Source organism: Tauraco erythrolophus, chromosome 1 (genome assembly GCF_009769465.1).
Source record: "Tauraco erythrolophus isolate bTauEry1 chromosome 1, bTauEry1.pri, whole genome shotgun sequence".
NCBI lineage: Eukaryota > Metazoa > Chordata > Aves > Musophagiformes > Musophagidae > Tauraco > Tauraco erythrolophus.
Genome location: NC_141465.1, coordinates 116799739 through 116826426, shown reverse-complemented (window position 1 = coordinate 116826426; position 26688 = coordinate 116799739). Strand labels below are relative to the sequence as shown.

The 26688-nt window shown below is 38.1% G+C and overlaps 1 protein-coding gene across 2 annotated transcripts in view; it reads left to right on the top strand.

Moving 5' to 3' along the window:
• IFT88 (intraflagellar transport 88) overlaps positions 1–23931 on the top strand; it is a 50546-nt gene extending 26615 nt beyond the window's left edge. Inside the window, exons 19-26 of one of the 2 annotated variants that reach the window (XM_086613420.1) lie at positions 1392–1542; positions 2706–2821; positions 5715–5767; positions 8165–8230; positions 10016–10122; positions 15957–16017; positions 23023–23118; positions 23810–23931. In XM_086613420.1, the coding sequence (XP_086469546.1) occupies positions 1392–1542; positions 2706–2821; positions 5715–5767; positions 8165–8230; positions 10016–10122; positions 15957–16017; positions 23023–23118; positions 23810–23931 (772 nt within the window). The remainder of the gene's footprint in view (positions 1–1391; positions 1543–2705; positions 2822–5714; positions 5768–8164; positions 8231–10015; positions 10123–15956; positions 16018–23022; positions 23119–23809) is intronic. The other variant, XM_086613428.1, reaches the window with a different exon arrangement.
• The last annotated feature ends 2757 nt before the right edge of the window (positions 23932–26688 follow it).

Below are 26688 nucleotides of genomic sequence, written 5' to 3'. Positions count from 1 at the left end.
CTGTAGTGTCCATTATAATTAGGAGGATGATGCATAGATTCATTCTCTGACATTTATAAAAACGAAAACAGAATTTACAACCTTCTTGGAGATTTCCAGTGAAGCAAGTTAAGAAATACGTTAAGACTGTTCACGTTGCAGGGAATATGTTTACGTGCAATATTAAAGTATGTCTTGGAATATTTAAAATGCTGCTGATTTTATTATGAAAACAATATGGCAGGTGTAAGCACAATAGAGTAAAACCTTTAAGAAAAAATAATATAATTAACGAAAATGAAGTTCTGTTTTGAAAGCTGTTTTCAGATTAGATAGTGTATGTGGAAGAAAATAATTGTCTCGTAGCACTGCAAAAGCTCAATGGATTGAAACGCTGAGGAGGGGAGGGATTGGCTTTGCAGTATCACCAGTGATACTCTACACTATGAATTTGTTTAGCAATGCTTCTGAGGATGTGCAAACTGTAATAAAATTCTCCCCAAGGCAGAACAGATTCCAGTTGCTGTACTATACTTTTAAGAATAGTGAAGGTAATAAAAATATATTTTAGTCAGTAAAATAAGTAATCTCCAAAAATACAAGAGGGCTGTGATCTCTTCCTTGCATAGCCCTTTTACAGGAGCATTAACAGCCCTACCACTCCCAGTTCCCATCTCAGGGAGAATTTCTCTACTTCACTGCTATGTAAAACTGCTTTCCACCAACAGTCACAAGGTTTTTCCAGGAAGGGTAAAGTGCAGCAGAAACTGAAGAAACATGTTGGACAGTAGCTCCAGCTCACGTTGCTGCAGAAGTCTGAGCCTTTGTGCCACTCAGGAGCGACTGAGGAGGGGAGAGCACAGTGCAGGCTAGAGCTGCCTCTCCTCTCTGGACCGGACCGGTGTTGTACGCTGTCTGTGCTGTGCTTCTTAGACATACAGCAGAAAAAGTCACTGCAGGCAAAAGTCTGTTCTTGAGGATAGCAGTTTTACCCAATCAATCACTTTAAGACAAAATGATGTATTATGGAAAACTAACCAAGTTGTTAAAGGCTACAAATAAACCACCTGATTCTCACACTTTATTCTTATAAATGAGGAAGTCAAAGTAAAATTAGTCACAGAGAGAGGGAGAGGACAATTGAGACCAAAGCTCTGTTGAGCCCAAAATGTTTCTAAGGTGAAAGAGCAGCCAAAGCCTCTGAATAATTCTCTTTTTTTCAGCGTAACAAAAACACTTTCTGATACAAATGAAATTATGGAAACAACGTGTAAAAAAATCCCAGTGTATTTCCACACTACAGCAACTGACATATCTATCCAACATATGGTTTACATTACGTAAAATAGTAGGAATTCTGAATAAAGCAAAATATCATTGGCATCAGTCCTTGACTGAAGAAAACTCATCAGATACGAGATCATGGAAGATCCCAATCAAGCCATAGAGTGGCTCCTGCAGTTGATCAGCGTAGTGCCAACTGATCCACATGTACTTTCAAAGCTTGGAAAATTATATGATAATGAAGGTGATAAATCCCAAGCTTTTCATTATTACTATGAGGTACTTGCTCTTTGTTGCTTTTCCAATGCACTTTGTCATAATTAAAGAAAACTTTGTCATAGGTTTCTATATCAAATTAACTATTGATTCATTTAACCTTTTCAAAATGTCAACCTCTCCCCCTCCCCCCCCCAAAAAAAAAAAAAAGATTTTAGGGGAGACTGTGTTGACAAAATCTAATTTTTGTAGGCAGGTCCTAAGAAAACACATAGCCTGTGTTTCCACATGGTGTTTGACCTCACTCTTTCATATGATCATTGTTTACATTGAACCCTAACAATTTTAACTTAAAATATAGTCTGAGATGAAATAAAAAATTGACGTAATACATGTAATTTTAAAGGTGTGTAACATAACTGTATTGATTGGAAGCTGTACCTGTGTAATGGATATGGAGATATATGTATAAAATGTGTGTTTATATATGTAAGTTTATATATACTTTTAATGATATAGCTACACGTTACGTATACAGAGTTGCCTAAAGATAAGCATCCTCTCTCATTTCAAGCCAACTATAGTACTGTCTGTAGTTTGTAGAGATTTTTCTGGTTTAGAAACGGCAGTAAGACAGGAAGTTGCTTCGCTGCAATCTGAGAGGTTTTTTTCTGTGTAAAGTTAGGATGACAAAGTCTGTGTTGCAATCTGAATACTAGTGGAGTTGTGCTTGATGATAATTTTGCTGCCTATTTCAGTGGGCGTTTCTAAAAAGCCAAAAATGTTATTTACGTACATGTATATTTCATAGAAAATAATGCTTTTAGGTGTGTTTTCGAGCAGACTGATTTGAGTGTGGAGTTGTACACGTATTAGTTAGCATCGTTTAATATTTTAGGTAACTTATTCACATGTAGACACAATGTAAGTAAACGTTTTTGCTGTTGCAAACTATTTAAAATAATATTTCAAATAAGGCTAGATGGAAAATGTGACACACTCATCTCAGGTAACTTCTAAAAAGCATTCTGTAATTAGAAAACTTGGCATGCTTTTTTTTTTTTTTTTTTTTAAGGATTACTTAGTATAGCACACTACTTCCATTCATATATTACATGTTTTTGGCATCTGGAGAATTAAACACTTGAGTAAGATATTCCAGAAGTAACATAAAGATGTTGTTTATCACTAAAATTGTGTTTCTTTCACCTTTCCTATTTTGTCAGTCATACCGGTATTTCCCTTCAAACATTGAGGTCATTGAGTGGCTTGGAGCTTATTACATTGACACTCAGTTTTGTGAAAAAGCCATTGAGTACTTTGAAAGAGCAGCACTTATCCTGTAAGTAATTATTATTTTATGCCTACTCAAATATTTTGTGATTAGACATCCATAAGTATACCTAGAGATAAATTAGTTGGATAACTTTAATACTATAAGCAAATACCACAGTTAAGAATATTTGGGCTAGTATTTAATTTTCTCAACTTTCTGTTTGTTTACAGTGTGATTTTTTTTTTTTTTTTTTTTTCTCTTACTGTGCAATTTCAATGTTAAGTAGGGTCCTCCATTGGGCCCAAGATAGTATTGGGTATTAGAAGCTCTTTTCTCTATCTTCTGCCATTAAACACAGCTATGAAGTGGGGAGCAGCTCTCCTAAGCCACAAAGACCTCCTTCTTTATGGCTTATGTGAAATATTTATTTTCTATTATTTTATCATGTGGTGAGGATTTGATGGTTTAGATAAATGCATCTTTTAGTAGTTCTTGCTGCGTTTTCACTTTTCACATAGCCTCTTTATGGGAGTAGAAGTTATTACAAATAAGGTATAGAAGTAAGCAAAAACGTGCAGGGCAGAATTACCAATGGTTAGTGAAAATAAATTGACAGATCAAATTGATCCTGGTAGAGATATTTCAAATATATTGAGTTTAGTTTAGCAAGCTAATTGCTGAAATTGTCCTTTAGCAGAATATGATGCACTTAAAGTATACAGGCCATATATTTTATTTTAGATTAGAAAGGGATCTTACTAGGTAAATGGTTAATAAACCAAAATTTGGTCAAATTTAAATCTGTAATCTGTAATTTTATGTGGAAAAAAATATTTGCCTATCTGTTCATGATGAATTTTGTGTTAATAGACCACCTAAAATTCATGCAACTAAAATTCCCTTCAACAAGTGTGAATTTCTCTATTTTGTGTTTTGGGAAACCTATCAAAAATCAGGCTAAGCAAAACTCAGTTATTGCTTGTCTTGTGATGATCTGAAATTTGACATTCTTTTTGTTCTGTGAATCTGATTGGCATGCATGAATAAGACAGCATGTGAACAAAAATCGGTACAATATTATTCAAGGAAAGATTATGCTGTGAATAGATTGTTAGAAATTCAATTAAAAAAATACTAATTCTGGTTTTGAAAGGGCTTGAGTTAAAGTAGACCTTAATTATAGAAGAGACTATCCAAGGTTTAAATAAGGATTAAAAATTGAAACAAAAATAAATAGAAAAACATAGACTTCACCCAAATTGTGGTATAATTATAAAGAAATAGAAATGCAGATTATATGAAAATATGCAGGAGACAGTTCACAAAATCACAGTTCATAGGTTTGCCAGTGTTCTTTTCAGTATAAATACTGACCACCTTAAAAAGTCGTATTTTATTCAAGCTCTGAGATCACATATGCTGGCGCTCACGGCCTTCTTAGAAACTTTGGAAAGAAACAGCTGAAACTAAGAAGAATTATTTCATAATCTTGTTTTGTCAAAAATCTAAATATTTTATGCTTCATGTTGTACTCAATCCATGCATGAAACATGAAGTAGGTGGATTGTAAAGTACTTATGAATAATTTGCATATTAAATTCTTCATTATTATTTGTAATTGTAATCTATCTGTAATACAGAGAAGTTATTCCTCTGTGGGATGAAGTTGTTAACAGTGGATAACAGAACACAGATATTTTGGTGTTTATTTGGTATTAAAAATAGAGTCTAGATATGCTGATTGATAAATATGAATGCTGGGTTATAAATTGCTACTAATTGTAAATACAAGTAAATTTTAAAATTGTAACTTTATTTTAACTGTGACCAGGAGTTTTTTAGTTTAACGTTGTTTAGACTATTCAGTAGTTTAATCACAATAATTACGTTTTAAACTGTATTCTATTATAACATATTAGACAATTAATTGAGAAACAGTTTTTCATTATTTTACCAGCATGCACAAATATAAAGAAGTTGTGCAGGTAATGCTGGCTACTGACAATTTATTCTCTCCAGAATTTTCGTACTGAACAGCGTAATAAACTTCATTATGGTGTCTGCTTGGCTGCCTTTATTGTTTGCAGGAGACATATTGAGCTGAAACTCGAAAAGGTGAAGCAGCTGTCTTTCATAAGCTTGTTTGGCCACTACCAGGCAAATAGATTAGAGTTAAAAATCACCTTTTCTGTGACTGGAGGGAAAAACGGAAGAGAATAAGTACAAAACTATTCTGAAAATGCTAGCATACAATGCCTTTGGGATATGCTACTGTTGAATCGTAAGCCACGTGTGAAAAATGCTTTGGCTTACAGAGCATCCTTACACTGTTGGCATGAAAATTTCCTAATTTTCACATTATCTTGATAAGAGCAAGGAAGGAGTCCCACAGTTTTGTTGTACATGCTTGAATGTCTCAAGTATTTTCTTTGACGGTATCTGTCACCACTGTGTGCTAAAAAGAGGACAGGTTGCAGCTAGCGCATCGAGGTGATGACACAGAGGAGAAGCCAGAGTTCAAAGCTGTAAGTGGGGAGTGTGCTTCCTGACAGCGATCCCTTCGGTGTGCATGGGACCCCACTGGTGGGACTTCCTGAGAACATGGTTTAGCATTTTGTTCTCCTCCATTGTGTGGTTCTGTACCTCAAAGATTAGTGGTTCACGTGCCAGGTCTACTAATTGTCTGATGCACAGAATCATGAGCAGGAGAAAGACTATAGGGCTATAAAGCCCTATAAGACATAGGGCTATAAATCTGTGACACTGAGACCTGAACACTGAGCGTGACAGAAGGGTAAACTGTGTGTGAACTGAGCAGGCTAATTTTTCCTAGGAAGGCAATATCCTAGGTGAAAAGTTGTAACATTAGTTTAATAGGAGGTCTTTACCAATGCTACGCAGATTATTTTGCTTATGCATTGTTAGGGAGTGTGCCTAACTTTATTTTGTTTATATGCAGACCCACACAAGTCAAGTGGCCCCTGATGGTTGCCAGTTGCTACAGAAGAAGCGGTAAGTTCAGTAACTTTTTGTAATTGATTGGAGGTTTGTAACTTTTTTTTGCTATGAGTTGGGGTTGTTCAGCCTGAAGAGAAGCCTGGAGAAATATAAAGGGCCTTATAGGAAAGACAGAGATATTTTTTTTTACAAGGGCCTGTAGTGACAGGAGAAGGGGCAATGGTTTTAAACTGTAAGAAGGTAGAATTAGATCATCCATAAGGAAGAAATTTTTATCATGAAGGTGGCGAGGCACTGGCACAGGTTGCCCAGAGAAGTTGTGGATGCCCCATCCCTGGAAGTGTTCAAGGCCAGGTTGGATGGGGCTTTGAGCAACCCAATATAGTGGAGGGTGTCCCTGCCCATGGCAGGGCGTTTAGAATTAGATGATCTTTAAGGTCCCTTCCAACAGAAACTGTTCTGTGATTTATTTTGTTTTGACTGATGTTTCCATTATTTTTTTTCTTTTGATCTTTTCTGTCTGATGTGAGTACTGATCCTAGAGTTAGCTTGAAAATTCACTTACATATTATTTTGTTATGTATTTTCTGTGTAAGTGTAATAAAACATGACTTGTCTTTTAAGTCGAGGAAGCGTGCCCGTACTGACTTATGCGTGAAACACTTCTGTTACTCCTGTAACACTTGTGCTGTTAAATAAGTACAATAAGGAAAATACTACAGCATAAATGATCTAATAAAAGGTTTTTTTAAATGTAATTATACTACCATCTGATCTAATGTAAGTAATTAGATTTTAAAGCCCCTTAATTCCCATTCCTTTTCAACAGTAGATATAACTTTTCAATATTAAAATAGTATTTGCCTTACACAAACAAAAGACTGTCTTAATGCGCTGTGTTTTCTTACTGGGAATATAATATGCCAATAAGCAGAGTGGAAAGAGACTAATCCTTCTGGGTTTTTTCATCACCTAAAATGCATTTGAGACACTTGATGATGTAAATGATACTCTTCTTTCTTACTGTCCCATTTTGTCACTCTCCTTTATGCTTCTTTAGAACTTTGCAGAACAGGCTTCCGTAATAAATAAGTGCATTTTCTCACTCTGCTCAGTTATTTAATTCAACAGTGAGAAAATGAACAGGACCTAGGGAAGTCAGTGAATTAAAAACAGTCAGCACCACCCAAAACGAGACAGATTAAATGTTTTCCCACCAAACTAACACAATGGTTTTGGCTGCTTTTTAGATCATTTGTGATTCACTGGCAAAATTCCCAGCTTATCATGTTCATAGAATCATAGAATCATAGAATGGTTAGGGTTGGAAGGGACCTCAAAGATCATCTAGTTCCAACCCCCCTGCCATGGGCAGGGTCACCCTCCACTACACCAGGTTGCCCAAAGCCTCATCCAGCCTGGCCTTGAACACCTCCAGGAATGGGGCATCCACAACTTCTCTGGGCAACCTGTTCCACTGCCTCACCACCCTCTGAGTGAAATATTTCTTCCTTAGATCTGATCTAAATCTGCCCTCTTTCAGTTTGAATCCATTGCCCCTTGTCCTATCACTACACGCCCTTGTAAAAAGTCCCTCTCCAGCTTTCCTGTAGGCCCCCTTTAAGTACTGAAAAGCTGCTAGAAGATCACCCCGGAGCCTTCTCTTCTCCAGACTGAACAGCCCCAGCTCTCTCAGCCTGTCTTCATAGCAGAGGTGCTCCAGCCCTCGGATCATCTTCGTGGCCCTCCTCTGGACTTGCTCCAGCAGCTCCATGTCCTTCTTGTGCTGGGGACTCCAGAGCTGAACACAGTATTCCAGGTGGGGTCTCACGAGAGCAGAGTAGAGGGGCAGAATCACCTCCCTTGACCTGCTGGCCACACTTGTTTGGATGCAGCCCAGGATACGGTTGGCTTTCTGGGCTTCCAGTGCACATTGCTGGCTCATGTTGAGCTTCTCATCCACCAGCACTCCTGCATAGCAGGTCAGTTTGATCTCTGCCTTGTACTAGGAAAATAGAAACAGTGATATCTCAACAAACATGTTTTGTCAGATATATTCTGATGGAAGGTAGGGCAGGCAGAGTTAAGTTGTTACACATTTCTGTTTGACTAGTCCATACATTTTTGGCCTCAGATAAGTCCCAGTATGCTTGATACAGCTTGTCGAGTAGATGTGTTGTAGAAAAATGGGGTCCTAGAGGCAGGCCAAAAAAGGGCATAAATCAAGAAACTCCTCTTCATTAGTTCTGTAATTTACAGAGTAATTTGAACTGTTTTCAGATGCTTTTAATTTTTACTATCAGTAATTAAAGTCTGGTTTTGTCAAATTTGGTCTTATTAAGTCATGTACTCAAATTGAAAAGATGAAGTGATGTTAAACTATCCATTTCTCATCAGATATTCTTTTTTATGTTTGGATATGTGGATAGGAGATGTTTGTTCTGTTTGCAGGTAACTACCAGAAAGCTCTAGAGAAATACAAAGTCATTCACAGAAAATTCCCAGAGAACGTGGAATGTAAGTTGTTTCATTGAGTAGTATAACTATCAAAGGAAACTTTGTTACATTGAGTATGTGTTATTAATCGTATGATGTAAGTATTTTTCATATGAAAACATTTTCAGGAACTAACATTTTTATTTGTGCTAATGGTGCATGTTTTCTGTGGCAACACTAAACCATGACTTAAATACTAGAGCAATGCTGAAGAAGACAGATGAAAATAAACTTTAACTGTAGCAGATTGGTTGAGTTTTCTCATACATACTTTCTAAATTTTATAATTATATTATTTAATTTTTCTTATGATAAAATATATGTATTTTTACTTCTAGTCCCTGCTAGTTGAAACTTTTACTGTTAAGTTTCTAGATATAAGAAAATCTTGTTAAGTTTTACCAAAGCCAGGCCTTCCAAAAGAATGTAGAGGGTGAGATCTTGTTGTTGGGTTTTTAAGTATAGCTGGTCAACCAGTCTGTAGAAAATCCATAGAGAATTGCAAACTAAACTACAGGAAACTTAATTTTGAGTAAGTTTGGCAGAATCAGTCACACCTGTAGTCTACACAAAAAAGCCCTGTAAAAAATAGGGATTGTCGCTCGTTGTGAAAACATCCTCTTACATCCCACACTGTGCCTCACTAACTCTAAAATAAGAGATTGTTGCCAACAAGCCTATGCTTTTAAATGCTATGTGGGAAGATCATTCACTGTATTTTAAAATAAAATTGTATTGTTTGCTTTAACAAATGTACTGCTTTTTAAAGAGGAATCATACAGCTCCGTTGTACAAGAGAAATTCAGTACTATGGTTCCTCAAAGTTAAAAGCAAAATGTAATGGTTGTATTGGTCACATATATTTCAGAGAGGTAGAGTATTTAGTAAACCTTTTAGAATGCTAATAATTTTCTGAGTGTAGTTTCTACAAATTGCAAAACAGAGGCAGGAATTAGACAGACAATTTAACTGATTTAGAAGTTTTTTTGCTGCTGAAACAATGTTTTTTTCACTCATCCCTCACTGGCCTTGTGCCCCCAACCGTCTTCCTTTATGCTCATTCGGATGCTTATCTGATTCCTTAGTGAAGAAGTTCAGCTCCCTAAACCAGCAGAAAACTAACTGAGCACAAAAAGAAAATAACATCTTTGTGAAAGCGGTCAGGAGAGTAATGGATCAAGTCATGCCTATTTCTACTTCAGAGGCAGTTCTTTCAAAGGGATGTTGACAAACACATAGGAGTAGCAACAATGTTTTCAGTGTTTGATACAGTGTCTCAGGAGATTGTTTTTGGGGTTCTTTTGGTTCCATCATACAGTTAGAGTGGATCTTCATGTCCGGTTTTTGTGGTTTTTTAATTCTATAAATACTAATCTCTAAAAAAAATCAATGACAGCAACAGAAAAAAAAACCAACATTCTGATTCACTTGGCATTTGTAAAATTGTTTTCAACAAAATGCTATTGATAGTGACTCCTCGGTAATAACTTAGCATCATTATTATGCTTTCCAGTTTCCAAAATATTTTGCAAGTGTCAAGATTTTGGAGCCAGATGACTCAGTATGTCTTGTGCCTTCTACAATAATTGGTATTTGTACTGTTTGTGGATATAGACACTGCATCACAGAAAACGTGAAATTATTTGCAAAATAGCACAACTTGCATAGTGATACTGGACTAGAGTCACCTCACATTCGCAGTTATTTGCACTGTTTACCATTCCATGTGTCCAGTTCTGTTAGGGTGCACATGTAGTTTGACCTGCTTGTAAGCCTTTTTTTAACAAGGCTTTGCTTTTCAATTAGGCCTCCGATTTTTAGTTCGTCTCTGCACAGATATGGGGCTGAAAGAAGTCCAGGAATACATGACCAAGCTCAAGAAAGTGGAAAAATTAAAAGAAATAAGAGAGCAGGTAAGCTTGTTTCTTTCTGTGATTATACAGTATCACCACGTGCATAGGTACGTGTATTAACGTCCTGGTTTAGAGACGCGTGTGTTTTGCGGTTTTGAGCTTTTAGTTTTAAATCAGTGATCAGCCTTATATCTGTCTGAAAGGTTTTTGAGCAACGGATTTTCTGTGATTTTAAATACTAGTGAAAGATGAGTTATGTGGATGTGACGGGAATGCTGGAGCCACCGCGTAATTCAGCGTCTCTGGAATGTCGTCTTTCCTACTTATTTGCCAGACTGTACAAAGGGTATTCATAAGCCAAGTAATAATGCAGCTATAGGGAGAGCAGAGGAATCTAAGAATTTGTCCATGTAGTAGAACTCCTTTTTGCTATATACAAAGCTGCAATATTGACAGATTACATAGGTAGAAGTAAATAATTCATGTTAGTGCCAATTTTTAAATTGAAAAGAGAAATTTCCATGGAAAAGCGATAGGCTGTGAAATGTATGAGATCACAACTTGTGTTCTATTCAGGGGAGTGAGAGCGTGTGTGTGTGTGTGCACACACATGCATCGTTTTCTTGCTATTCCTGTGATAAAGCAAGAGTTTAAAATTAAAATCAGCTTCTCGTTTGGAAACCATTGTCTGTGCTATTGAGCTGCAGAGTATTCAAGCTTGCTTTTCCTATCCAGTGAATTGCCTCAAAGCTATGTAGTTGTATTAGACGCGGTAAGTCTTACCTAATTTATTCTGCTCCTAGTAACACACTGTCTCCCTTTTGATGTCAGATAATGTGTAAATGCGTCTTTAGTTGCTTCACTTTTACTTCAATTCCAGAGAGTCTAAATATCCGCATGTGCACTGAGACATTTTAAAAATGAAACTCACAGAGGGAAACACTGATCAAAGGATTCCAAATTTATGCTGCAAGCTTACTTTGGGGGCTATTGAACTATATTGGTTTGGATTTGCAGTAAATGTAAAATTTAAAGCACTTGGAAAACTGGACAAAAGAAAGCAGTCCACAAATGAGTGGGGCTAATATTCCTCCATGTCTCCCCCGTAATAATATCAGTAGGCAAAACAGATGACAATATATAATGTTCTTATTCTGCAAAACTCATAATGAAGACATCTCTCTGAAGTGTGTTAAACAGACTTTGCTTAGTTTCTAGGGAATATCAGTTCGATGTCAGTGATATCAGTAATTCTTTGCAGTAACTTCCAATACCACAGTGCTTTACTTGGGAAAGCTCAGTGGTTAAACCAGTTAAAAATGGATTATTTTATAGTTGGTAAGAGAGAGAGGGGCCCCTGGAGATGGAGACGTTATCTATTTCCCTGCATATAATTTCAGCATTTTTTTTACACTAAAGGTGTTAACTGTGTACCATAGGTCTGCAAATGTAGAGGATTCTAAGAAAAACACTTTTTGCCTTTAAGAAAGTTAATGTTTGAATATGTAAAAAAACCACAAACCAACAACAAACAACCAAACCAACAAAAAAATATTGTCACATCTTTTCATGTTTATTTCATGTTGGAAGCCTGAGCTTTCACAAACACGTTTCTGTACTTTCTGGTGGGGAAAAAGCTACCAGTAAAATATTTAAAAGATTAAATCATCTGTTATTTACCAGAGAAATTATGTGTAAATTACGTTTTTCTTTCATTCTGACTACATTGTGTTAAGGGTCTTCATCAAGTAATGCCTGAATGACAAACATATCAATGGAATCCAGTTCAGATGCGTGGTAGCACAAGGCATTGCATAGTTGGTTTAGACTGTTCAGACTTTAATAGTGCTCATAATTCAGGCCTGACATGGAAGACTCACTCTCTGTATTACGTTTAAATATTCCTGTTTAAGAGTCTAGTGACTCTATCCTGTCAGTAAACTAACCATGCAAAGCACAATCAGAGAATGGTTTGGGTTGGAAGAGACCTTTAAAGATCATCTAGTCCACCTCACTTCCATGGGTAGGAACGTCTTTCACTAGATGAGGTTGCTCAAAGCCCCATCCAACCTGGCCTTGAACACTTCCAGGGATGGGGCATCCACAACTTGACTAGTCAACTTATTCCAGTGTCTCACCACCCTCATCATAAATTTTTTTTCCTTATGTCCCATCTAAGTCTACCCTCTTTCAGTTTAAAACCATGGCCCCTTGTTCTGTCGTTACAGGCCTTGGTAAAAAGTCTGTCCCCATCTTTCTTATAAGCCTCTTTCATATATTGAAAGGGCCACAATAAGGTCTCCCCACAGCCTTCTGTTCTCCAGGCTGAACAACCCTGACTCTCTCAGCCTTTCTTTATAGGAGAGGTTTTCTGGCCCTTGGATCAATTTCATAGCCCTCCTCTGGACCCTCTCCAACAGGTTCATGTCTTTCCTGTGCTGAGGATTCCAGAGCTGGATGCAGTACTCCAGGTTGGGGTCTCATGAGAGCGGAGTAGAGGGGAGAATAATGTATCTATGATGGCACTTCTAATTAGTCAAAGCTTTAAGGTAGATCTGCCTAAATGTTTCCATATAGCGTGTTGCCCAGGAAAGAAAACAGGCTTTTATGTTCAAATAAGCCTGATTCTATTGTAATTTCAACTAAACTGATTTTCTTTTAAACAGAGAAAACTTAAAAACTTTAAACTAGATTTTAAAAAAACAAGAAACAAACCCAAAACAAAACAACAACCTCACCTCCCTGCCCCCTCAAAACCACCACCACCAGTAGAAATAAAACAGGTTTCTAGCAACTCTGTCAACTTCATCCCTGCAGGCAAGCCCATGCTCCAGCCTGAGTAAGCTCAGTGAGTTTCTGAATGGCAGCAAAATTTTGCCCCTCTGGTTCCTCATACATTCTCTTCAGAACCTCTGAAGCCTGATTGATTGCTTTCTATTCCTTCTTGCAGCTCCTTGTCATGGGGAGACATGCTCCCATCCCTCTTTTCTGGCTCTCATCTGCTACACTCTGAAATCTCCCAAGTTAAGTGTCACTTTTTCTGCCTCTCAAGGAACTCACTGACTCTGTTTTATTAAAAATCAACGCCCTTGTAGACGTAAAGGAACAAAGACTCTAAGAAAGGAAAGATGTTAGAGAACACGCTGTGATTTAGTATGCTACTGTCCTGTATTAGAAGTTGAGTATCTTTCTGTGACAGAATCAGTGCTGTCTTGCAAACAGTGGCCTTGCAGTTCATTTTCGCTAACGGTATTACATCTGGGTTCCCATCACTGGTTTGGGGTTTTATTTTTTGTTTGTTTGCTTGGTTGGTTTGTGTGTGTGTGGTTTTTTAGCCTTATGTCTACCATCTGGCTTTGGAAATTACTAGGTATTTTTGTCCTAAGAAATTCTTTCTGTCCTCCAAGAGCGTATAGTCATAAACTATACTTTCAAGTTCTAAAATTATACAATTTTAATACTTCACCACCTAAGTTTCCAGTAGGAACACTGGTTTCAGTTAGCAATACCAGATATAGTTCAATTCCTGCTGTCAGGTTCAGACTAACCCATGATTTCTTGGTTGCATGCAGTAAACAGTACGAGGGTGGTAAGACTTTGGAATAAATTGCCCAGAGAAGTCGTGGATGCCCCCTCCCTGGAGGTGTTCAAGGCCAGGTTGGATGGAGCCTTGAGTAGCCTGGTCTAGTTGAGAGGCGTCCCTGCCCATGACAGGGAGGTTGGATTGGATGATCTCCGAGGTCCCTTCCAGCCTCTGCCATTCTATGATTCTGTGAAACAGAAAATAGATAAATGCTAGTGTAATACACCTACATTTCAAAATCTGCACACATACTTTGTCTTCTTGTAGAAATTTATCAAAATTTGCTACTCTGGCATTGTTTTTCCAGAGTAAGTATATCCACATGGAGTTTATACTAAAATAAATATTCTGGAGTACTTATTTCACTTGGTTTCAAATATGGACTAGTTGTTAAATACTTCCAGCCAAGAATCTAGGAACATCTGTAGGGTTCATTCCCTGTACATTTTTCTTCCTGCCTCTCACAGCATTGGATTTTTACTGTAACCTTCATACGTTGTAGGTTTGGGGTGTGTTTTTTGGGTTTTTTTTAACTGCATTAGCCTTTCTTTTTCATGTTTCAGGTTAAAAAAGACAGGTAATAGTGTAAAAGTTCACACGACCTTCTTGGCATCAGTGTATGCGCACGTTACGATTTATTTCCGTTAAGTGAGCTTAATGGCTGAAAATGAGGGGCTGAATGGGTGTGGTGTGAAGCAGTGATGATAGGTGCAAACACTGGAGGGGACTTACTGCCTTTACCTTCAGGCATCTACATCTGCACTAATCATCCTAAATTTCTTTTGCAGTCATGGGAGAGAAATAGGCGTTTTTAGGGTAGAAATCATTGGACCTGTTTTAAATGTCCGCTTTTAGTATGGGATGACTTATAAACTACTCACTTGGAACTTTACAGGAATTAGTCATATGCTTAAGCTGTAGTACTTCTGTAGTATTTTGGGAGGAAAGTCCTAGGATGTAAATGCCATGAGGGCACTATCATATAGGGACCATTTTCCTCTGGCAGACAGAAGCTGAGCCGCCACTGGCAGACTTGTCAGTCGTTCAACATTTGGAGAGTCTGAACATGCTTCCTAAAGGACTGATATATGCTGCTTCACTGGACTGTGAATAGGATATTTAATCCAGAATTCAGAGAACGTATTTTAGACTTGAAGATTTCCCAAAATAAATAAAAAGTATGTGAAATTCTGGTCCCAGCCTGGATCGCGCCAAGACCATTCCTGGTTTCACGCTAGGCTCACTGCTTCCCTGTCTGACTCGTGTGAGTTTTGATTTAAGACTTCTTCCTTTTTCTGTTGGCATGAATCTTAAGTTCTTTCACTCTGTGTCATTCCAACTTTGCCAGACTCCATGGCATTTTTCTGGTGAAAAATGACTGAAGAAGCTACAGTAATTGACCTGAATACATGGTTTGGTAGTGTGCACATGTGTTTTAATCAGATCCTGAATTTTTGAGATAAGATGCAGACATTATTAACCATGGAGTCCTTTAAACACCATGTTTCTGTACCTACCCATCAAAAAGACCCTTACTGAGATGTACCCTCTTGTAGTTGATGAGATATATGCGTGAGAAATTTGGTGTTTTGCCAGGAGAAGCCAAGTCTGCCATGTGATGAAGAGGTATTGCTTTGATAAACTGTGAAAGTTTTCAAATAACACTAAAAAAAACACAGCTGGAAGATGTTTATGGTACCTTCAGTGCAAGAGAGCTGACTTTTTAAACACGACTTTTAAAGTATTTACCTTCACCTTTATCTTGCATTTAACACTCAACAGCAAATTAAATTCTGCAGTAGAGTACAGTGCTGTGCCAAGTATTCAAAATTTAAAATCTATGGGGTGAATAGTTCTTTTTATAGATTTCCCTACTTCCCCCATTTGGATCTTTACAATAATAAAACGCTTGCAGGATTTACAAGACGTTAACAGGCAGAGGCTACTTTGAACTCGCGCAAGGAGGGCTATGTTGCCTGTTTTTTCAGCTGTACTTTACAAAGGTACATCTGAACTATTTTTATGTGCATTCCTTGTATAAATTTTATCTGAAGAAAAATAATTTATTGAGACACTGTTTGAATTTCATAGACCTCATTTTATGTAAACATTGGATTTAACACTGATTTTAAGGACAATTTTGTGCATTGAAAAAACAAGGTTTATTAGTTAAAGTGTAGTAAGCCTAGTTTAATGTTCTTCTGCTGTTTTATTAATAAGCTAAGTTAAGTTTTCAATAATTATCTCTGATGTATATTACTAAATGGGGTTTTTGTTCTGTTCCTTTCAAACCTTTTTCACTGTTCTCCAGCGCATTAAATCTGGCAGAGATGGCAGTGCACGTAGCCGCAGAGAAGGAAACACTGGTGGTGGTAAGTACTTAATGCCTCTGCTTAAATATCAGATTTCTCAGGATCCTGAAGAAAATGTTTTTTCTTAAAGTGTTTGTAAGACCTCCTTACATTCTGAAATGCACACAAATATGCATTGAGTAATACACAGGTTCTTCACAAATTTTGTCTCATACTTTTTCATTATCTCACTGCTGTATGAAACCTCAACTGGTATGGTAGCGTGGATTTGGTCTAAGGTTTGTGCTTTATATACAGATCTCAGTGTATTCCTAAAGCTAAATTTCTACTTGTTTTCAATACTGTGGACTTGAACATTTTGATTGCATTAACTTTGGATATTTATTTACTGTAAGAAGTCATTTATTATAACAAAACAGAATGTGTGAGCCATGGAAAACAGGAATTCATTGTGTCTTTACTTTACATGGAGGAAAAGGAATTTTGTGCCCACCATCTAGTCTATTACATTAAGTGTTTATTACAAGTTCAAGAGACTATTTTGTGCAACCAACTCCATAATAAGGAGAAGACGCCCATACTATATTTAAGCTCCTCCTTCTCCTTTTCCCATTTTAGCAGAGTTGAAGTACTAGAGTCTTCCATAGAGGAAAGCTTGCTCTCTGACTACTAAGTCTCCCTGCTCCTATAGATTTACAATGCTGACTTCCATAAATGTGAAAGTCTAGCAATGTGAGTCTGGAAACTGGCTTGCTTTGTCTTTTCTGCACGAGGTAGTCTGCATAGTGCAGAGCTAATGATTTTTCCCTCCCATTATTGAATCCATTAAATGTTAGTAATGTTAAACCAAACTGTTCCCTGCTCTAAGGAAACTAGCAGACTTAAAGCTACTTCAGCCACCTGGAAAAAATCCCTATTTTAACCCAAATAGGAAATGGTTTCTTCGTATTCTGCTTTTGATTTATCTTAATATCAGTGGGTCTCATAAAAATATATCCCCTATTAATTCTTGTCTCTCTTCCCCTCCTTTTACAGAGAAATGATTTATGGATTTTTTTTCTTATTTGGTAATTTTATTTCTTCACCTACATAGCAGATGCTTTACTACATTTATCCAATTCTATAGGGTTATGAAATGTTATGGAAATTACAGTGTAGTCTTAAGAAGACCTTAGAATGCTGTTGCATTTATGAAAGCTGCTCTCCTAGGTTCTCTAAGGGTTAATAATGAGTGTTGGATGCTTAAAAGAGATCTCATTCTTTTTTCAGCCCAGTAGTTTCACTAGAGAAGCTTTTAAATCATTTCTTGATACATAGAAAAAACACCATTTGCCTAGGATTGAATTTTACCTGTTCTGGGCCTCAGGCCAAATTCTTGGGGTGAAATTCCTTATTTTGGTAACAGAGAGGGATGGAAATGTTTCTGGACTCATCTCTGTTACATAAGCCCTACGATCAGGCAGCCAGCTAGTGGTGCCAGCAAACAGCAGCGTGAGACAGCATCAGGACCTGTTTTCTGTCATAAAGTAGAGATCCACTTTGGCTTATAATAAACAGTAATGAAGAGCAGCACTGGTAGCAGACAAGGGTATTTACAGCTGTGCAGAACATTGCATCAGGCGTACAGGCAGATGGCCTTACAGCTATATTTTGTAATTATCCCTACCCTCATTAGTGAAAAAGGGGCATGTTATCCGGAGAGAGTCAGCAACTTAGCAAAACAGGATATAAATAGCGACCACTCTGGAAAGATGCTAAGACAACATTAATCCCCCGAAATACCAGTTTGTCAATACTTCTTTTAAAGACAGAAATATCTATCTATGCAAAGTTGTCTTTTTTAAAAAAATATTAAAGAATAAAAAAAATATAGAATCATAGAATGGTTTGGGTTGGAAGGGACCTTAAAGATCATCTAGTTCCAACCCCCCGTGCCATGGGCAGGGAAATCCTCCACTACACCAGGTTGCCCAACGCCTCATCCAACCTGGCCTTGAACACTTCCAGGGATGGGGAAGGACCATGTGCAGGACCTTGCACTTGCCCTGTTGAACTTCATTATGTTCTCACAGGCCCACCTCTCCAGCCTGTCAAGGTCCGTCTGGATGGCATCCCTTCCCTCCATGTGTCCACCACACCACACAGCTTGGTGTCATCAGCCATGTTGCTGAGGGTGCACTTGATCCCACCGTCCATGTCGCCAACAAAGATGTTAACAGATGTTAGAATTGTTGCTCAAGATATTATATAAAATTGATGAAAGAATGGAAAAAAACAGAGTTTGGGATCAAGTCTGTATAAAAACATGTTTGAGAAGTCTGTTATACGGATTCAGTGCCAAAGATCCACCCTTTCTGGAAATGACTTAGCAAGCAAACAGAGATACAAAGAAGATCCTGTATTGAGCCTGGAGTTAACTTTTTGCTGGGATTCCTAATTGAAAGTTGTGGTGAGATGTGCTACTTACATATATTTTTAGGAGGAGTCAGAGCTATCACGCGTTTTTTAACATTTAAGTAATGTTTACTCTGAGGAACCTTATTGGTGAAGAAGCTGCACACTCACAGCAACAGATGTTAAGGACTATGTTGTCATTTGTCTACCTTTTACCGAGGATGACTGAGAGAAACCTGAAGACCCAAACATTATTTTGTCCAATGTTTGGCATTATTCACCAGGGTTATGAGTCTGTAGTTTGCAGTGTAAGAAATTTCTGTACATGGCCCCTGTGAAGACTCATCTGAAATACAAACATGGGTTATTTTGTTTCAGAATCTTAGTACACTTTTGATAAATTAATGGTTCAAAATAAAATAAAAAAAGAAACATTTGTATACATTTTAAGATTATGCTTTTCCAGTGGTGTTGCCAAGACCAAAAGGGATCATTTTCCTACACTGTATGAGGGATTTGCCATCATTACTGAACCCAGTGAAGCATGGAATCCTCCTTAGTTTAGTACTAGCTAAATTAAAGTACTTACTAGCTAAATGAAGTATGTATGTGTTCCAGATATTTTACATATGATGCATGTTTTCTTTTTTTCCTCTTACCAGCTCACTGTCCCCATACTTGCTGCCATTTTTTAACAGATATTCCCCCCCGCCCCAAGTATTTTTTTGTTCCTGTATAGTTATTTATATTAGGAGTACTAATAATTCAGGCTTCCTTGTTTTAGGAAATTTAATGTAAAATTGCTTTTAAAGAGGAAGCTAAGAAGAAAGAGAACTAAGTCAGCAGGGTTTGTGCTTAATAGGACACCTACTACTTTGCCAATATAAATTAAAAGAAAAGGTGCATGAGATGCACCAAAGCATAATTGGAAGAATATGATTAACGTATACCTGGATGGTAGACAGAGTGGAAGAAAAAGGGAGACGAAGAAACCTGACATTTATATCAGTGTCAAAGTCTGCTCTTGTCTTCAAGGAAGATAAGCATTAAATCTAAAATGCCTACCCAAAATTGAACACGTTTGTTCACTCTTATTATAATAAGTGAAATTTCTTCTCCCCATGAATATCACATTATGGTTTTCAGTTTTTTTGATTCATGTTGGAAGCAGATGACATTGGTATGATCCTTTAAAATTCTTTTTCATTTAAAAAAAGAAGGAAAAAGAAAAAAAAAATCACCTAAAAACCTGAAGTGAGCTAACAGTACATCTGAGTTCTCAAAGATTTCCTTTTCAGTAAGCTTTTCTTGTTTTCATACTCACTTTTATGTGTTTTGCAGAGATGTGATAGTAACATTCAAAATTTGGAAGCTAGGACGTTGTGGTTTTTACTGCCCTAAGAGATTTTTACTGTTCAATAGCATAAAGCCTTTCATAGATAGGGAAAGTATGACCTTAAGGAACACATTACCACAGCAGTGTTTACTTGGTCTCTGCATTTGCTCTGCACTCTGAATGAGGAGTTGTGTACTGGATAAGAGGAGCCATGCAGTCTGGGACAGGAGCCCGAAGAAGCAGTGTTGAATTCAGAACTTGAAAGGCTGAGGGCTTTGCATTCTCCTTGTTACCTGAGCCTGTACAGATGAATTTGGGAAGGAAACGGCACAAGGATAAGTTAGGTATCTTTTCTCTTTTGCATTTCACCTGTGATGTCAATGGAAAAATGAGTTTGTCCATCCCAAACAAACATCCCATATTCAAACACTCTTTGCCAGCACATAGGGATCTCCTCATATAATATGCAAGCACACTGTAGATATTAGGGCAATAAGCATCCCAAATAATCTTCACTGTGATTGAGGCAAGAGATTCTTCTGTTATCCTGCAGCCAGGACTTCATGATCACTTATATTTTCTAGGGTTTGTGTGCCTGTTGATGCCTCATTAATTAAAAATCATTGTCGGGTGGTTGCATTGGTTGTGTGTACAAAAAAACTCAAAACCTTTATTTTTATAAACAGACAGGGAAAATACTTGAGTTAAGATAACATCTTGCATTTTGTTGTTCTTTTGTGTGGACAATAAGCCAGTTTAGATAGGGCTTTAATCTAGTAGGTCATCCGTATGTTATTACTGCTTAAGTTTTAAGAGGACGCTGTGCCCATAAACACTTAATCTTCGTAGTTTTTTTTCCAGGGGGCGTTTGGACAAGGTGGGCTGTACTGATCGAATAACTTGCTGCTTCTGGAAGGAACAGTCCACACCCTGCCTCAGCACTTCTTTTTTTCCCCATTCCTGGTCATATGTTCTTGCTGCTTCCCTTGCACTGTTTCTAGCATTAATCTAACCCTTTGGTGAGCTGGTTCAGTTTATGAAACTGGCAGTAAATAATGTGTTTGGGCAACGGAATCAAATCTGAAGCCAAAAAGGCTACATTTGTCTGAAAACTTTAATAGCACTCACAATTCCATTGGCTCTGTTGATTCATAAACTGACAGGGAGGCTTAGGCACCAAGATTGAACATTGTGCAGGTATCCTGCTGCTCAGGATGGCCATTTTGGGGAAGCCAATCATACCAGTAAGTGCTTAGGGAAGGGAACTTCAAAGCTATGTGGGGGGCAGTTGGCGAGGTTTAAGCCTTTGAGGATTGTACACCCACTAGAGGGGAGAGAGAAAAGGGGGAAAATTTTGACTTCAAAGGACTTACTGCTACCTTTTTGGGTTTAGCCCTAATAAAACTTAAAGGATCCTAGGATGTCCAAGAAAGCTTCCATTTTCAACTGGTTTAGAGCAGTAAGATGTACAGGTAACTTGGGGGTATTATGTTTATCTCAGACATTTTGGGTTATCTACCATATTTTTTTTTTCTTCTTTTAATTAATATCAAATCCTTCAGTTTCATCTGGTAGTATCTCTAAAATCCATGTGTTTTCCTCCTTCACAGCTAAAAACCTTTGATATGCCATCTTCCTCCTCTTTTCACTACACTAAGTTCTTCCATTCTGAAACCAACCAATTAAACCTATGGAGTTTCTCTGACCAGTTCAGCCTTCTCCTACTGTGCTTTCTGCTGTATCATTCCTGTCTTTGCATCTCTTTACCACTTCTTCTAGCTTTATTTATTATTTTGTAAAATACTTGTTTTCCCTTGCACAATACTCTGCCTACTTCTACCCTACTCTTTCTCTCCCTGTTAAACATTTTGTATTCTCCTCTAAACTGTCCTCAATATGTTTTTGTTCACACCGTCTTTGAAGCTCAGCACTCACCTCCTTGTTGCACAGGCCTGTCCAAAGCCCGCAGAAATCAAGGAGTGCGGCTTTTGTAATTTCTCAGCCCTTTGGTTGAGCCCCCCCAGTCAAATCCAGTGATTTCTTTAGTTTCTTCAAATCCTTCGTTAAGCTTTCACTTCTTCCATGGAACCTGTCAGTGAGAATTGATCCAAGGGAGGTCGATGTACATTAAAATAGATTTTCCTTGCTTTGAAGTTTCAACAGTGATCTGTGTCTTGTAAACATATTAACTGTTCGACGTGTGACTGTGTGTATTAGATATTTCTTGGAGCAGACACGTTGTCTTCCAATTCAGGGCTGAGTAAACCGAAGCCTGCAGTAGTGTTTATAGAGAAATAAAGGTTTGTCATCTTTGTGGAAGGTTGTTGTTTTCTTTTTTTAAATAGTAACAATATTTATGAAAAGAACATTTATAGTAAATAAGACAATGGAAGTGTGTCGCCAAGTCCAGACTTTGTGTTTAATGTTTGCTGAATGAAACCCATTTTTCCTCCTTACAGATGGAGGACTTTTAATAACAGCATTGTTTCATGTTGCAAATGAGCATGTTTGTATTTGGCTGCTTGGCATGTCCTGCCTTGTAAATATACCAAGCCAAACATGAAACGTTTTCTCTTAGGGGGAAAAAAATGCATAAAAATTTGTTGTAGCAGCCGAGATTGAAAGCTTGCCATGAATGTGAAAAAGAGATTCAGAGGTGAACAGAATATTTAAAGCGTCTGGAATACTGCTGTGGCAAGAGAATGTTAATCTGACGTTGTCTGGGCACGAGGCGGCCCTCGGAGCCGGCACATTCCTTGGGGCCCCGCTGGAAACTGAGCTGCCAGCACAGTGTTTACGGCAAGATGCAGGGCCAGGATGGTTTGTATGTATGAACTGTGCCTGCCTGCCATGCAGGCAGCACACGCCAAATATACACTTCTAACTAAAGGCAAAGTTAATGTTGTATTTAACTTTGACAGCATTCAACAGGTGGATCATGCTAATATATTAGTAAACACAGACATATGAAATGTCTGTATACATTGTGACAGTGTTTATATTTATCATGCTTATTTTAACTCCAAATGTGACTGTTATTCATAAGCAACTGAAATGTCAGCATTTGAAGCAGAAATATTTTAATGTGTTTACTCCAAAGTAAATAAGACTGTATATATGTAAAATTTTTTAAAAATGAAACACATACGTGTGGACACAGCGTCCATTGTATTTTAATGACCACTGTTACAAATGAGTACTGTATCCATCATGAAAAGATGGTTTCATACAAATCTTGTTTGACAGATAGTAGCTGAATTTATGCTGTTCTTGTATCATGATTTCACAGAGCATAGCAGCATGTTGTTTGTCTTCAACTTTTTTTTTCCCCCTAGATAGTGGTGGTACCAAAGGAGAAAGGCTGAGTGCCAAACTAAAAGCTTTGCCTGGAACAAGTGAACCCTATGAAAGCAGTGGCAGTAAAGAAATAGGCAAGTGGGCATCTTATACCTTCTTACTTTCCTGGCCTTCAAAGAGAGGGGAGGTTGAAAAAAGAAGTTCTTGGAAGAGCATGTATAATTAGACAATTAGGAAGATATTTTCCCCATGAAATAAATGTGAAGAATGGCTTTAGCTTCATTGTTCAGGGCTCACTATAAAGTAATCGTAAATATTAAGAAATATGGCCCATGTAAATATTTATTACTTTTTATATCTGCTGCATCCTTTAGTCAGTTCTTGTGGTTGTGCAGTCATAAGTTCTTCACTGTGTTTTCCAAGGGGTTTAAAATCCCAAATCCATGTGGAATGTGGTACTTCTTAAATTGCCCTCCCTGTAAGCAACTCATCAGTCTTCCTGTTCTATGCGCTTTTCCGAAGTCTTTTTCTCACTTAATGACTGTCATAAAATAGAGAGAAATTTATTTAAAAAAAAGAAAGGAGAGGAAAAAAAAAAGCTTCTATCAGTAGGACTCAGGTACTTTGATTTTGTGCCACGCTTTGCTTCCTGAATGCAGTATCTTGCTCTTTTTCAGTGTTCATATGCTCTTTCTGGTCTGCGTTTCAAAGACACCTTACATATGTGTCATGCTAAACCCCAGTCTTTGTTTGATTGTATACATTTGAAACAAAGCTAAAATTACTTGCAGGTAACTGTTTCAATTGTATTTATTTAAACCCTAGATGCCTCCTACATAGATCCACTTGGCCCACAAGCAGAAAGACCAAAAACTGCAGCAAGAAAAAGAACTGAGGAAGATGACTTTGCTGATGAAGAACTGGGAGAGGATTTGCTTCCAGAATAGCGTATGGTCCATTCAAAACTTTTTCTCCCTTTAAAAGGTTTAGCAGAAAAACATTAATCCATGATGATTTTGTAGTGCATTTTGATAAAATATTGGTGAAATACTTTGGATATATGGTATCTTACATTAAAAACATGGATTTGAAGTTGCAGTGTCTTTTATAATTGATTTTTTAAAAAAATAATGCTGAGGTTATTTTACTCATGCATAAAAACAGCACAGATATTCAAACTCGTTGCAAACTACATCAAATGCATAAAGCTTTCGCTTTCAGAGATGTGTCCGATGATAACAGGAAACAGCAGTCTAAAATTTCACCTGCCAGTGTGAAATACCTTGAAGCAATGTTATTAGGTTGAAAGTCCCATATCCCTCATTCAAAGTCAGAGCTTACTTAAGGTCTGTGAATTGACTTTTTGAAAATGTTGGATATGACCTTGGCCATCTTTAGGGCCCCAATTCAGCAAAGCACTTAATACTGATAGTGAAGAAAGCATCTTAAATTTATTCTATGCTGAGCTAGGGCCATTTTGCAGTCTCTCGACAATCTCCTAGGTATTTCTGCAATTGCAAAGATGAGAGGGTATTTATTTTGAATGGTCAGGTTGGGCAGGATTTCAGTCTGGTTTGTTCAGAATTGCTAATTGTATTTCAGCTTTTGAATCTGATGTTGGGGATTGTGACACTGCCTACACAGAGGTAGCTTTCTGCAGCCTAGGTTGAGTATGTGCAAAGATGTTAGTTACAGATTTCGCTTATGAACCGAACAAGTTTGATCTGAAGTCATTGAGACATGTTAAATAGGAACATGGGGTTCCTGATTTGCATCACTTTTCAGAGATAAAAGTATTAGTCAGGTGTTCGGAATTTCCTGATAAATACTTGCAAAACTAGTGCATTGGGGTGGCAGAGACTTGTTTTTAAAACATTGGTGTGAGTTTGGTCTAATAGTTAGACTTTGATTATTACACTTTGAAATGCAAGATTCAGTCTTCTAAAATTTCCAACACTCATTCTCAGTGTTGGTGCTTAGACTGTTCACTGACTAGTGATATTGGAAAGTCCTGTTCATATCTTCATGAAATGTTCTTTTCAGCTTCTAAAAACATCTGCCCTGTCTCATAAGATGTCTCTGCAAGTGGTCAAAAATACTTCTTTAATGGCATAGTTGTAGGAATGTGATCTTGTGAGTTTTATGGTACTGTTAATGAACTGCTTTGTGTGTAATGTGTTTCCCATGATACTGGTGCAGCGCTTGGTCTAGGACTGCACCAGCTTCCACTTGGTGGTATCAGCATGGTCTGTGGCACATCCTGAGGAGCTCACCAAAGAAAAAAGGCACAGTAAGCTCTGGGGCCTGATCCTTCTAGAGGAAGGGAAAGACTGTGAGAAGGAAGTGGACTCCACTTGTCGTATTTCTGCAAGTCTCTCCTGTGCTGCAGTTCTCTCTTAGCAGCAGGACAGAAAGGAAAAAAAGATTCCTCATCTGCTGCGGGTAGGGACAGACAGGGGAAGAATGGGTGACTTATGTGGCTAAAGAACTTGGATGCCACACTGCAATGCTAATGCACCAAGCCCCAGCAGTCTTTGCCTTTTGACTGTTAACTCACTGAGGAGACCTTCTGTGTCTTTTAGAATGAGAAATACAGAAACGTGTTGCTTCTTTCGTCTCTGGTGAACCCCAGTTTCAGAGCAGACTTTACCATTTTACTTTTTTCCACTCTTTGACAGTAGTCCAAAGACAGTGCACGCCTGTGAACACAGAGTCTGTGTGCCGTTGTCAGCTGGGTATATTCTGGGTCCGTCATAGAGCTGGCAGGAACTTGCTCCCTCTGGCACTGGGCAGCCCTGACCTCTCTTCACCAAGGCTACGCCTGCAGCCGCACCGCTGCCAAAACCTTGTCACTGACACCCAGTACAGCAGTGTAAATTTTTAGTATTTTCAATGAAATGTCAGTCAGAAAGACAAAGGCGGGGAGAGGGAAAGGCAATTGAGCTGAACAATACTTGGTGAAGGGCTCAGGCAGATGACTTAACCTTACAGTCACACTTGAGACCCAGCTTTCCCTTACCCGTTCTCCAGTGCTGCTTTGGTCATGAGATGACGTATTCCTGATATCATGGTAGTTCTTTTCTGTCAGGCTTAGAGTCTTAGAAGACCTGGACCTCCAGGATGAAGCACGCCAGGCAGGAGGGAGCATTTTCAGCTACAGACTGCAGTGGAACGAGGCATCTGCCTAATCACAGTGGGAGAAAGTACTTAGGACCATGGCAGGGAGTACAGATAAACCTGTGAAACAGTGCAAGGGAGAAGACGGGCAAGATCCTGCCATGGTCTTCTAACACAAAACCATTTGAGTACAGCATCTAATCAAACATTGCAATTGCATGGTGATAGGACAAGGGGCAATGGATTTAAACTGAAGGAGGGGAGATTTAGATCAGATATAAGGAAGACATTTTTTACATTGAGGGTGGTGAGGCACTGGAACAGGTTGCCCAGAGAAGTTGTGGATGCCCCATCCCTGGAAGTGTTCAAGGCCAGATTGGATGAGGCTTTGAGCAACCTGGTGTAGTGGAGGGTTTCCCTGCCCATGGCAGGGGGATTGGAACTAGATGATCTTTAAGGTCGCTTCCAACCCTAACCATTCTATGATTCTATGTCCATGATAGTGGTATGAATCCCTACTAATTTGGGATATGGTTTACAGACAGACAGTCTGTAGAAACGCTCCTATGGACATCAGAGAGATTTTG